The sequence below is a fragment of the Cucumis melo genome, chromosome 5 (genome assembly GCF_025177605.1).
Source record: "Cucumis melo cultivar AY chromosome 5, USDA_Cmelo_AY_1.0, whole genome shotgun sequence".
Classification (NCBI taxonomy): domain Eukaryota; kingdom Viridiplantae; phylum Streptophyta; class Magnoliopsida; order Cucurbitales; family Cucurbitaceae; genus Cucumis; species Cucumis melo.
The window spans coordinates 17,676,978-17,689,704 of NC_066861.1; the positions used below are offsets into that span (position 1 = coordinate 17,676,978).

Consider the following 12,727-nt stretch of genomic DNA (forward strand, 5'->3'; position numbering starts at 1 on the left):
ATCCCACTCTTGTGTGAACCTGATAGAATATTAATCAACAATAATAGCAATAATAATCAAAGTATGGACACAACGAATTTAACGTGGAAAAACCCCCTCAATGTGAGGAGTAAAAAACCACAGACCGAAGTAAAAAATCTCCACTATAATCTTTAATGGGTACAATAAAGTTCTCCCTAGTCACAACTAGAGGCAAATATCTCAGGAATAATAATCCCGGCAACAAACAACAATAACAGTGAGAAAAATTAGAAATATCTCACAATATGTGGTAGCCAACTATCTACTAGAATCTAACTGTAGATAGCTCCAAACGAAACCTCCACCGTTCAAAATGAAGACCCTCGTGACAATAATATACTGTCAAAATTTCAACTCTATCGGACCATAGATCGATCGCCAAATAGCTGAAGAACGGAACTGCAGAATATTCTTTTTCTATTTTCTCTCACGCCAATTGCCGTCACGCACACCCACTCTTTTCTTCAATTGCATATAAATTAATTAGCTCTAAATGAATGGGTTGGGCTTTACTACAAAGAGAAATAATAAAAGACCATCAATATCATAACGTTGACTATCATAATTTTTTTCTCAAATACATATTATTATAACACTATTAATAATTAACATTTCTCCAAACACATATTTTCATAACCCGATAACTTAACCCCTGCCCGAAACGTTCTCTCAAGGTTCCAAAAAAAATTCTGTGTTCAGCAAACTATTAGGAACGCCAGGAGTCCGCCAACCGAAGTCAAACTTCCCACAAGCCCCACTAGGGTTTACTCTTCCTCTTCCGTACTTTAAACCCGTGTCTTTCCCTTTTCCCTTTATCCCAGGCCGGCTGTTTCCCCATTTCAGCACCTTATTGTCGTCGTCGACGCCGCCTCTCTTCGTTTCAGTGGCGCCACCACGGCCTTTCATCTGCTCGTGCGGCTGTAGACTTACTCCTAGTGGTTTGCACTGATTTTATACTCTCTTATTGTTGCCGATATTATTCATATCTCCATTACGTCTTTTCTCTCACTGGAAAACTCTAATTAATACTTGTCTGATAAAAGGAAGTATGAGTCTGCTTTTTTGTTTCTAATAGTAACGAAAAAAATGCGGTGAACTTTGACTTGAACTGCCATGTGCTACCTTCTGCCTTTTGCTTTCTTCTACATGTTTGTCAATTATGTTAGGGTTCCAGGGGCTGTTCTCTCTCAGAAACCAGGTGGGAGAAAAGGAGAGTAAGTACAAGTCTTTGCTTTATTTCACTGATTTATCAACTTGTGTTTGTTGTTTCAGTTAACAATGGACGTCGATTCTGATGTCAGTCATAAACCATCCGATGACGCCGAGTGCAGGCCAATGGAATCTGAAGATTCAAATGTATATTAAATAACTTTAATTTCCCTATTTATAATTTTTCCATGTTTTTCTTTTAGATATATGGAAACCCTTGCTGTTTGGTACGTAAGGAAGCGGAGAAATTCTTTTTGGTCCAGTAGTTGCGAGATTTTTACTTTCTCTGTTGTATGTGTATGTTTAGGTCACATTTCAACCGTGTTCCAATATAATTTTGAAAACTTGTCTTGATTTGTAATCTTTTTTACATTTAGAAGCGTAAAGAAAAAGAGGGATTTTCTGATTCAATTAAGAGCCTGAATATTGAGGGGTTGTAATCTTATTTTGTCATGTTTCTACAAGAAATATCCAGCTCCTTTTGTTTAGTGCATTAAAAAGTTGGAGGAAATCATTTTCTAAATTACTTGTTCGGTTCACATTTCAACTTCCTTGTTCAATCACTAGGAAGAAATTATTTTTTAAGTTTCTTGTTTGGGCATTAATCACTTTAGTTATGAGATTTCAGTAAGCCGTGGGTTTTATTTTCTCTCTCTGTGTGTATGTATTTTGGTTAAATTTGATCTGCTTTGATCAATAAATTGCTAAGAATTTAAGAGATGGTCTTGATTTGTAGTCTTTTTGGTATTTTGATATTAAGGATAAGGGTAAAGCAAAAGAGGAGCTTGCTGATTCAATTAAGAACTTAAATATTGAAGAATCATCTAGGCATGCAGGCTCTTTAGCCACAAACTTCAGACGAAAACCAGTCATTATCATTGTCATAGGGATGGCAGGTATTTTTCAATGAAAATTCTTGTCGCTGCTAAAGTTGGATTCATGTTAATCTTAACTTTTATTGTAGTGTAAAGATCTATGGTGTCTGTATGTATTGATGTTTGTCACTTACAAGTTACAAATAGTAAGTTTTTCATTATCATTTGTATGGTTGAGGATGCAAAGAAAAATGAAAACTGAAAAGGATGAAAGAGAGATATGAGAGTTATAGGGGTGTTTGGCATGCAGAATTGAGTTGGTAATATTATAGGAGGGGAATAATTGGGGAGAGTTGATGTAAATAACAAAGTGAGGAATGTAAGTTAATGCGAATAACAAGGTAAGAAACCCCTTTAGTTATCGGTGAACCGAACCAATGCATTTTTTTATCCACCCAACCCATCTTAGGGCCAAGCACCTTCTTAGTGAGTTAAGAACAAGGATTTTAGAAAAGATATTATAGAGAGTGGGAAAAGAAAATAAGATGGTTTAAATACTGGAGGAAAGGTGGAGGAAAGGAGAAGCCGAGAAAAAGTGAGGAGAATTTAGAAGGGGGAAGGATGAGAAAATAGAGGTTAAAGGTCTAGCATGTTTATTTATATTAAGATATACAACTTCGTCTATGAGGTGGATTGGCCTTGATTCTTGAAAGTTTTATGTGTAAACTGTATTCTCTTATTTCACTTAGAAAGAAAATGATTTTCTTAAATAGAAGAAATACCTAATACAAAGTAGGAAAATACAAAATAAGGAAAAAATATAATTATACAAATATATCTTTAAATACAAAGAAAATATTAACAATAAAGGGAAGAATTAACATAGCCAACTTGTTAATTAAAGGGTGTTTGGGGTAAGGAGTGAGTTATTATAGAGTGAGTTATTATAGTCCTAGGTATTATAGTTGAGTTATAATAGTTTGTGTTTGGGGTGTAGATTATTTTAGTTTAAGAAGGAAATAGTAAACACCGTGATGAATGTCAAATAGTAAAAATTGTAGCAAATAGTAAATATTATCGCAAATTGGGGGTTTTGAAATAGTGTTTACCGTAGCTAACGGGGGATTTTTAAATAGTTTAATGTAGCTAGAGGTGGTTATTATAGTCTTGCATAATCCTCGCTCCAAACTACCCCTAAGTTATTGAATTGTCACTTTAAAAGACATTTAGTTAACACCTGCGATTTGTTCTTTTGTCAAAAGATAAGGGATGCATATTATTCCTTGAACAATCTTCTCTTTTATGAAGTGTTTATCAACTTCAACATGTTTTGTCCTATCATGAAGGACTGGGTTGTGGGCAATCGAAATTGCTGTATTGCTATCACAATAAATGTGCATAGGCCCTCACAAATACCATGAGCTAATGGCCTAAATTCTGCTTTTGCTTTACTTCTTACAACCATACTTTGTTTTTTATTTTGCCAAGTAACTAGATTTCCTCCGACAAAGGAGCAATAACCAGAAGTGGGATCTTCTATCAGTTATGCTATCTGCCCACTCAGCATCATTATACACTTCCACATTTACGTGGTCATGTTTTTAAAATAATGTCTTTTCCTGGAGTACCTTTCAAATATCTTAGGATTCTATAAACAACATCAATGTGAGCTGGTTCAGGACCATGCATGAACCTACTTATCATACTAACTGCAAAAGTGATGTCAAAACGTGCGTGAGAGAGATATATAAGTTTCCCCACAAGTCTTTGGTATTTTTCTTTTTCTTTTTCTTTTATTTCTTGTTCAATAGTAGCTTCCAATTTCAGGTTATTCTCAATGGGAGTTTCAGCTACCCAACAACCAAGTAAACCTGTTTCTTTCAGTAGATCAAGAATATACTTCCTTTGGTTAACAAGAATGCCACTTTTAGACCTGTCAAACTCCATGCTTAGGAAATATTTTAAAGTTCCTAGGTCTTTGATTTGGAAATCATCAGCTACCTTTTTTCTTCATGAAATTCAGTTCGGTCTTATCATTGCCTGTAAGAATGATATCATCAACATAAACTATCAAAACTGTCACCTTGTTATTTCCTGCATGTTTAGAGAACATAGTATGGTCGGCTTGACTTTGACTTAATCCGTAACTTGTGATTTCTTTTTCACAACGTTCAAACCAGGCTCTAGGAGACTTTTTAAGATTGTATAATGATTTCTCTAACTTGCACACTTTGTTAATCTTGAGATCTACCTCAAAACCAGGTGGCAAGTCCATAAATACCTGTTCTTCAAGATCCTCATCGAGAAAGAAATTCTTAACAGCCAGTTGATAAAGAGGCAATCAAAATTAACGGCAACGGATAGCAAAATTTTTATGCAATTAGTTTTAGCAATTGGAGCAAATATTTCTTGATAATCAACTCCATAGGTCTGGTTAAACCTCTTAGCAACCTATCCGACTTTGTATCCTTCTATACTACCATCAGCTTTACATTTTACGGTGAGCACCCACTTGCATCCAATTATTTTTTTTGTCTTTAGGTAGTTCAACTATGCCTCATGTGCAATTTTGTTTCAACGTAATTTCCAATTCAAATCATTTAGGTTCTTCTGTATATTCCTTGGAACAAACAAGTTGGTTATTTTGGATGTGAAGGCTTGATGACTGTCAGGCAATATGTGATAAAAAAAGATAGTTTGTAATGGGATATTTGGCATATTGATGGGTACCTTTTCTTATGGGCAGCTGGAATGTCTAGATTAGAGACATATAAGGAATTACGAGGAGGACTAGGAAAATTATGAGAAGTACTGGGAGAATTATGAGAAGGAGAATGTATGTTACCTAGATTTTTAGAATCATTCATCGGAGAATTAGATTGATTTTGTGAAAGATGAACCGTTTGTTCTCAATTACTTTGAGGTAGTTTCTTCTAGTATAAATCTGAAGTTCAGGTTTCTCTAGTGTTTCTCCCCTTAACGAAGAACTTTCCACACTTGGTGTCAAATGATTAGAACACATAATTCAGAACCAATGATGTTTGGGGTAGGTTAAGTGTCCCATAAATTATCTTCAAGGTTAGGTATCTCCCCTTGCAGAGAATTTGGGCTAGAAAAGGTAGATTTTTAAGAAAGACACGTCCACTATTCTAAAAAAACTACTTGGTTGAAGAGTCAAAACATTTGTAAGCCTTCTGTAGGAGACATAGAATACACAAATGAAGTTAATGGCTCGAGGATCAAGTTTAGTTAGTGTAGATGTAGGAGTATGAACATAAACAGTACGCCCAAAATTTTTTATTGCCTAGTTAGAAAATATTAGTAGGGAAAAACTCTTTGAAGTGATTCAGAGGAGTTTTAAAATTCAAAACCTTAGTTGGCATTCAAATTATGAGATATACAGCAGTAAGGACGACATCGCTCCACAAATATTTTGGTACATGCACAAAAAACACAAGGGCACGAGCAACTTCAAGTGTCTGTTTTTTCGCAATAATGCCATTTGGCAGAGGGGTATCACGACATGTAGCTTGATGAATAATACCCTTATATTGCAAAAAAATGGTTAATTGTTCTTTAAAATATTCAGTACCATTATCTTAGTGGAGAATGCGAATTTTAGTTTGAAACTGGGTCTCAATGATATTGTAAAACCAAACAAAAACCTCTTCTACTTCCATTTTTTTTGTTAAAAGATAAAGCCAAGTTAAACGAGTGTGATCATCGATAAAGGTAACAAACCAACGCTTACCACTATGAGTCAAAACTTTAGATCGACACAACACATCGATATGAATTAAGTAAAACGGTGAGGAAGCTTTGTAAGGTTTGGGCAAATATGTGGATCGGTGATGTTTAGCAAAATGCAACTTTGACATTGAAAAATTGAACTATCAAGATCTTTAAGTAAATTCGGAAACAAATACTTCAGTTTAAAGAAATTTGGATGCCCTAATCTAAGATGCCAAAGCATTGTAGTTTCAATAGCAATTTAACAAAAGAAGTACAAACACTACTCAAGCCCAAGCTATTTTATGACTAATTGAAACTTCATCAAAACAATAGAGATCACCAATCATCTTAGCACGTGCAAACGTCTCCCTCGAGTCCTGATCTTGAAAAGTACTACAAGATTCACAAAAGACAACACTAAAGTTAGCATCCTTAGAGATTTTACTAACAAATAACAAATTCCTGGCTAATTTTGGAACATGAAGGACAAAATGTAACGTAAGCTTTGTTGTCAAAGAAATAATTCCTTTTCCTTCGATAGAGGTGAAAATACCATCAACAATACAAATTTTTTCATTGCAATATACAAGAGAGTATGATTTGAAAAAGAAAGAGAGACTATTCATATGGTTCCAAGCTTCGGAATCTATAATCCACGGAGAGGAGTTAAGGCAAGAGAGGGCTTGAGAACAATTACCTAATTGTGCCCAGAAAACACTAGGATTACTAGATGATGAATTAGTTTTTAAAAGCTTCAGGATTTGATCAATTTGCTCTTTGTTAAGAGGGTTGGAGTCCACAACGGTAGCATTAAAGGCATATTGATGAGAATTCCTCTCTCCTTGTCTTGAACTTTTCCACTTTGCAGGTTTTCCATGAAGTTTCCAACAAGTTTCACACGTATGTCGAGGTTTATTGCAATAATTGCACCAAACACGAAAATTTTCATGTGTCTTGTTGGATTGGTCGGATGCCTTCAAAGCAGTATTTTCAGTCACATGCATAACTCTCAACGAAATCAACAAGTTTTTTGCAAATCTTAACATTCTTGCGGCTTTCTTCATTGCGAACATTAGAAAAGACATCATTAATTGATGGAAGAGTAGTTTTCCCAAGTATCTTATCTCTAACCTCAACAAACTCAACATTGAGGCCGACAAGGAATTTGTAAATACAACCATCTTCTATAGCTTTCATGTAATGTTTTTGGTCTTCTATAGACTTCCACTCATCTGTATCATAGAGATCAATGTCTTGTCAAATCCTGTTCAGGGAGGAAAGTATTGGGTAATGAAGTTGCCTCCTTTTCGTATATCACCTAGTTTAAGATTTAACTCAAATACTTGTGATTGGTTGCCTAAATTAGAATACATTTGAGTAACACTATCTCATAATTCCGTAGTTGTAGAGCAGCACATCTAGTTACAACTGCTGTCTTCAACCTAAGAAGCACGAACACGTCGTTTTTTTATGAAGCGTCCGTGCTGACACGTGTCTGACATTGATATGCTCGAACACATGCCTGACATGTGTTAGGCACACTATGACACCCTAAGACATGCTGTAGCTTAGAAAACAGAAAAAAGGAGAGAAATCCGGCGGCGACGGTGGTAAATAGCGACCACCGGTGGAACGCGGCTAAACATGGCGGAACATGGGGACGATGGCTCAGACTTGACTAGTTGGTAAAAAGAAAAAAAAACCCTAGCAGGACCTGCAAAAAAAAGGAGCAAAACAAGGCTTAAATCGACGACAGAGGAGAATGGCGATTTCAGTTGCAATTCTGGCGAAGACGTGGCGGCCGGTGAACTTTGAAGGGTTGGCGATGACAACAGAGGACAACGGCGGAGGTGGTAGAAACTAGAGTTGTTTTTTTTTTGTTTTTAAGTAAATTAGGGTTTGAACAATATTTCTCTGATACCATGTGTAAAATGTATTTTCTCTTATTTCACTTGGAAAGAAAAGGGTTTTCTTAAATTGAAGAAATTGCCAATACAAAGTAGCAAAATACAAAATAAGGAAAAAATAATTACACAAATATATCTACAAAGAAAATATTAACAATAAAGAGAAGAATTAACATAGCAAATAATCAAAATTTTGTTATTTATTTATTTATCTATTTGTTCTTGTAATTTTTTCAATTGGAACGAGATTGAGTGGGGTGCTTGGTATATAAGTTCTGTACAACTGCGGAGGATAGGTAATTTTGAAATCAAATTTGGGTTGACGTTTCATGTCTCAAATCAAGCTCCCCTCGAAGAAATATTTGGAAATTCAGACATCTTAAAAGATCTGCAATATTATTGTTGATTTGTTTGGTCTTCAAGCTTTGATTTTCAACTTTACTCTGAAGCTGTTTCTTTAGAGGGGGGCTTTTGTGGGCTTTTTCTTTTGGATGCCCTTGTATTCTTTAATCTTTTCTCAATGAAAGTCCTTGATTTTATTAAAAGAACAAAAAAAAAAAAAAAAAGAGAAATAAAAACCAAGCTTGTGTTTTGTTTGTTGCCCCATTTCTGAGGTCATTTGGCTACAAGACGCTGTGGGTGGTTTTAATGATTTGTTTGATATTTTGAGCTAAAGACATTCTTGCTGTCTTACCTATTGCAAGGTCTTTGAGGAGGTCAAGAGTTCGAGTTTGCTGTTTGGAGTCTTGCTTATTCATGTTGGGAAGGTCTTTAGATCTACTTGTTTGGATAAAACGTCTTTTCTAAGTGGCTTTTGGATCTTTTAGTTGGTTTCCTGTCATGTATTTATTTAGTGAGTGTCTTGTCCAGGATCCATAATTTTTTGTTTCATCAATTAAAAGTTATGTGTGTACCTTGTAAAAGTAAGATATCTGCAGAATTGAGGCTTAGTTTGTTTCATCATTCAGAAACAAGTTTTTTTAAAAACATGGGGTTCAACATAAAAGAAGGTTTTAAATGGATTGTTTTTTGAGATGAGAACCATTTCCGAAAACAAGTTTGCCAGGTGGTCAAGAGTTTATAAATGTCCTGTTCCTTTGTCTTTTACGGGCTCGCGCCTGCCATTCTTTTTCTTTCTAACCGAATGTATTGCTATCAGTTTTGGTTTAATGTGCATCATTGAAATGTTGTGGCTTTTTCCAGGGAGTGGGAAGACAACTTTTCTTCATCGTCTAGTGTGCCACACACATGCTTCAAATATCAGGGGTTATGTAATGAATCTCGATCCTGCTGTAATGACGCTACCTTTTGGTGCTAATATTGATATAAGAGATACCGTGCGATACAAGGAAGTGATGAAACAATTCAATCTTGGGCCTAATGGAGGAATTTTGACGTCACTTAACTTGTTTGCCACCAAATTTGATGAGGTGAAATTTCATGCATCTCTTTCTTAATTTATGTTCGCTTTCATATTACAGCAAGCAACATTCCAAGCATACTCCATTTCCCCTTCCCTCTTGTGAACTTGTAGGGGATGTGGGCAAAGAGAAGAATTGTGAAATTTGGAGAGTTTTGAACTTTGAGTTTTAATGGTACATAAGGAGTTAATAAGACAGAAAATTAATGTTTATTAGTCATGAGACCCATAAATTCCTTGGGCTCAACAACCTCCACTCTGTCCAACTCCTTGGGCAGACACTCGGCCAATTATGAGTTTGGAATGATAATGTTTTTCCTCATTTGTTTTTTGAACTGTAAAAGAAGATTTTATGCTTTGAAGTTCATGAGTGTTCTTACAGGAAATGAGAACGTCCAGGACTAATTCTTGTGTGTATTTAAAAGTCATGGTTTTCTCACTTCATGTGCACTGTGTTGATATTCATGGCATATTTTCAATCTTATTTAGTATTTAGTACTTCTAAATTTATACTATACATCACACCTTAATGTATTATCATATAAAAGTTTCTTGTTGAACTGTGTAATCTCAGGTAATTTCAGTGATTGAAAAGCGAGCAGATCAGCTTGATTATGTCCTTGTCGATACTCCTGGTCAAATCGAGATATTCACATGGTCTGCTTCTGGGGCCATCATCACTGAGGCTTTTGCTTCCACCTTTCCCACTGTAATTGCTTATGTTGTTGATACACCTCGTTCATCTAATCCAGTCACATTCATGAGCAACATGCTTTATGCCTGTTCTATCCTCTACAAGACAAGGCTGCCAGTTGTGTTGGTTTTCAATAAAACCGATGTGGCAAAACACGAGTTTGCTTTGGAGGTAATTCATCATAGTAACTTGCACCTTCAATTATTTTTTATTATAGAATAGAGTGAAATCACCCACAAGCATTGACATCTACCAGTAAAGGCCTATCCTTCAAGGGCATGAGTTTAAGCCATGGAAAACATAATAATTTAAATCTCTGTACTGTCCATTAAGGCTGTTCTAGGGTGGTGGACAAAGTTTCCCAATGATTTGTGGGGTGGAGTGCATGAGCGTATTCCTCCTGTTGCTAGAAAAGGAAAAAAAAAGTTTTGAACTCCTAGGGTAGATTCTCTTGTTTAGAAATTTTGGCTTGGATTGTGATAGAATACCAACTAAGAGTGATCTTATTCAATTGGAATAGCGGAATCAATACAAAGAAAGGATTGAGAAAATGTCAATTCCTGAACAAGAAATAGAATGTAACAAGAACAAAGATAGAAAATACCCTCCCACTGCTTCTCCCATCTCCAAGGATGAAGACAAATGATCTAAACATTTTACTCCAGACGTCTGGACTCCTCTACTATTTAAATCCCTCTTTTCCTCCTACTAACTGGGGCCCAGCCCTAGCAGCCACACTCCCCATTACACATGCACTCCCCTTTTTCCCCCTCCTACTATATTGTAATATAATGGGTGGCCTCCTCCCCTATTGCTCTTTGTATAACCCTCATGTACAATGAGCTTTGTCTCTGTATTTATCAATATTAATAATAGTGGGACTCGTATATTTTTAGAAAAGAATATGATGGGTAGCCTAACAGATGGCTGCCTCCAAGCAAGATCTATAGCTGAAGGGCTTAAAGTAAAGCTTTTGGTTCAAAAGGGAATATCCTTTGTTGATGCGCTACTTGATCTCTTTTGTGGTGCATATGAAATGAGAGATATCAGAACTTTTGAAGACGAGTCTGATTCTTTTGATTCTTTTTGGACCGTTTTTCAGCACAGTTTCTTTTGTGGAGGACTAATTACTCTAAACATTTTTGTAATTGTACAACCTTTCTATGATTTTTAACCATTTGAAGGCCTTATTTACTAGCGTTTTTTGGGTGGGTTTTCTAGACACTTGCCCTTTGGCTGTTTTCTCTTGTTCTCTTTAATTCAAATATCTGTTTCTTATAAAAAACAAGGAAAAGAGTCTCATTTTCCATTATTAATAAAGAGGCTCGTCTCCATTTCAAAAAAAAAAAAAAAAGATTGCAGCATTTTCATTACAATATAGTTAGAATCTGAATGTTTTCAATTTGGGAAAATGCAGCATTTTCATTAAAGATCTGCTCTTGAACCTTTGTCTGCATGTATATACAATACAGATGTATGTTAATGCGCTATATATATCTCTTTAAAATGTCGATATATTACAAAACTCTTAAAATTTGAGAATGTTAAAAAAGGAATTGTACATGCAGTGGATGGAAGATTTTGAAGCATTTCAAGCTGCCGTCAGTTCTGATAGTTCATACACCTCCACGTTAAGTCAGAGTCTTTCCCTTGTGCTGGATGAGTTCTATAAGAACTTAAAATGCGTTGGAGTTTCAGCAGTTTCTGGCGCCGGAATGGATTCTTTCTTTAAAGCAATTGAATCCAGTGCGGAGGAGTACATGGAAAACTACAAGTAATTAGACCAAATAGTTTGAAATCTTTTCATCTAGTCTATTAGTTGGAGAACGATTGTGCGGATTAGATATTTGCTAAAATTTTCTCACTTGTGCTACTTTTGGCCCTTTTTCTTTTCAGGGCAGAGCTTGACAAGAGAGTTGCCGAAAAGCAGCGATTAGAGGAAGAGCGCAGACGGGAAAACATGGAGAAGTTGAGGAGAGATATGGAGAGCTCCAAGGGACAAACAGTGGTTTTGAGCACCGGTTTGAAGGACGACAAGAGTAAAACTAAGATGGTTGACAATGATGATGTAGAGATTGACGAAGAAGATGAAGACGATGATGATTACGATAGATTTACCGAAGAGGATGATGCAATCGATGAGGATGAAGATGAAGAGGTTGCTAGATTCTCCTTTTAGTAGTGGAGAAGGAAAATGAAACTGTGTATAGGTTTTACGGAGGAACTAAGTCACCCATTCACTCCAAATACAAGTCTCGGCCATTGTTTTTCTGACATTATGACAAGGTTTGCTTATTGGAGGCTCTTATGATATTGCATTTTGATGATGGTCCTTGTCATCTATAGGAGCTTTGGTTTGAAAGCTGGCTTTCCCATGTCCTTGTAATGTTGTACATTTTGATGGTCTATGATTCCCTGTTTATGATGGCTAATAGAAAATCAAAAATTTGAAAATTGGTGATCCCTTTTATGGAACCTGTGAAGCTAGTTTTTAGTTTTAGAAGTTTCAAATTCTAACATCAAATATTTGTTTTGTTCAAAAGAAATAAACTGTCCGCAATTTTCTTAAGAAATACCTCACCAAAATGGAATATCTGAATTGAAAACATGTAGAGGCACGGTTTTTGGTTTTACTTCAAGCTATATGGGATTGTTGGAAATTGATGGATAAATTTGTGGAAATTATAAAATAAAAACTTCATAGGAAAAAAGGGTTTTTTTTAAAAAATATAATAAATTGGTAAAATATTTATCCAATAAAATAATTTTAAAAATGGAAAAAGCCTATAGACTTAAAGTGAAAAATACAAAAAATGTCTTAGTCGTTTAGATTGATTTGTACACAATCAAGATTCTTGGTAAAAGCAATCTTTTAAGATTCTTTTTGTATACGATCTGATTTTTTAGTAAATGATCATTTAGATTTGGT

General features: G+C 35.4%; 1 protein-coding gene across 2 annotated transcripts; it reads left to right on the forward strand.

Annotated features, from left to right (window-relative positions):
* Window positions 1-707: 707 nt before the first annotated feature.
* Window positions 708-12,252, forward strand: LOC103485838 (GPN-loop GTPase QQT2). 2 transcript variants are annotated; one of them, XM_008443557.3, is made up of 7 exons: window positions 708-959; window positions 1,294-1,377; window positions 1,991-2,126; window positions 8,888-9,114; window positions 9,679-9,969; window positions 11,367-11,572; window positions 11,695-12,252. In XM_008443557.3, exons 2-7 carry the CDS (start codon window positions 1,300-1,302, stop codon window positions 11,975-11,977), a joined length of 1,221 nt encoding a protein of 406 aa, XP_008441779.2. In that variant the 5' UTR covers window positions 708-959; window positions 1,294-1,299; the 3' UTR covers window positions 11,978-12,252. The 2 variants fall into 2 exon arrangements, with proteins under 2 accessions (XP_008441779.2, XP_050940502.1); XM_051084545.1 differs by lacking the exons at window positions 708-959; window positions 1,294-1,377; window positions 1,991-2,126 and adding an exon at window positions 4,994-7,627.
* The last annotated feature ends 475 nt before the right edge of the window (window positions 12,253-12,727 follow it).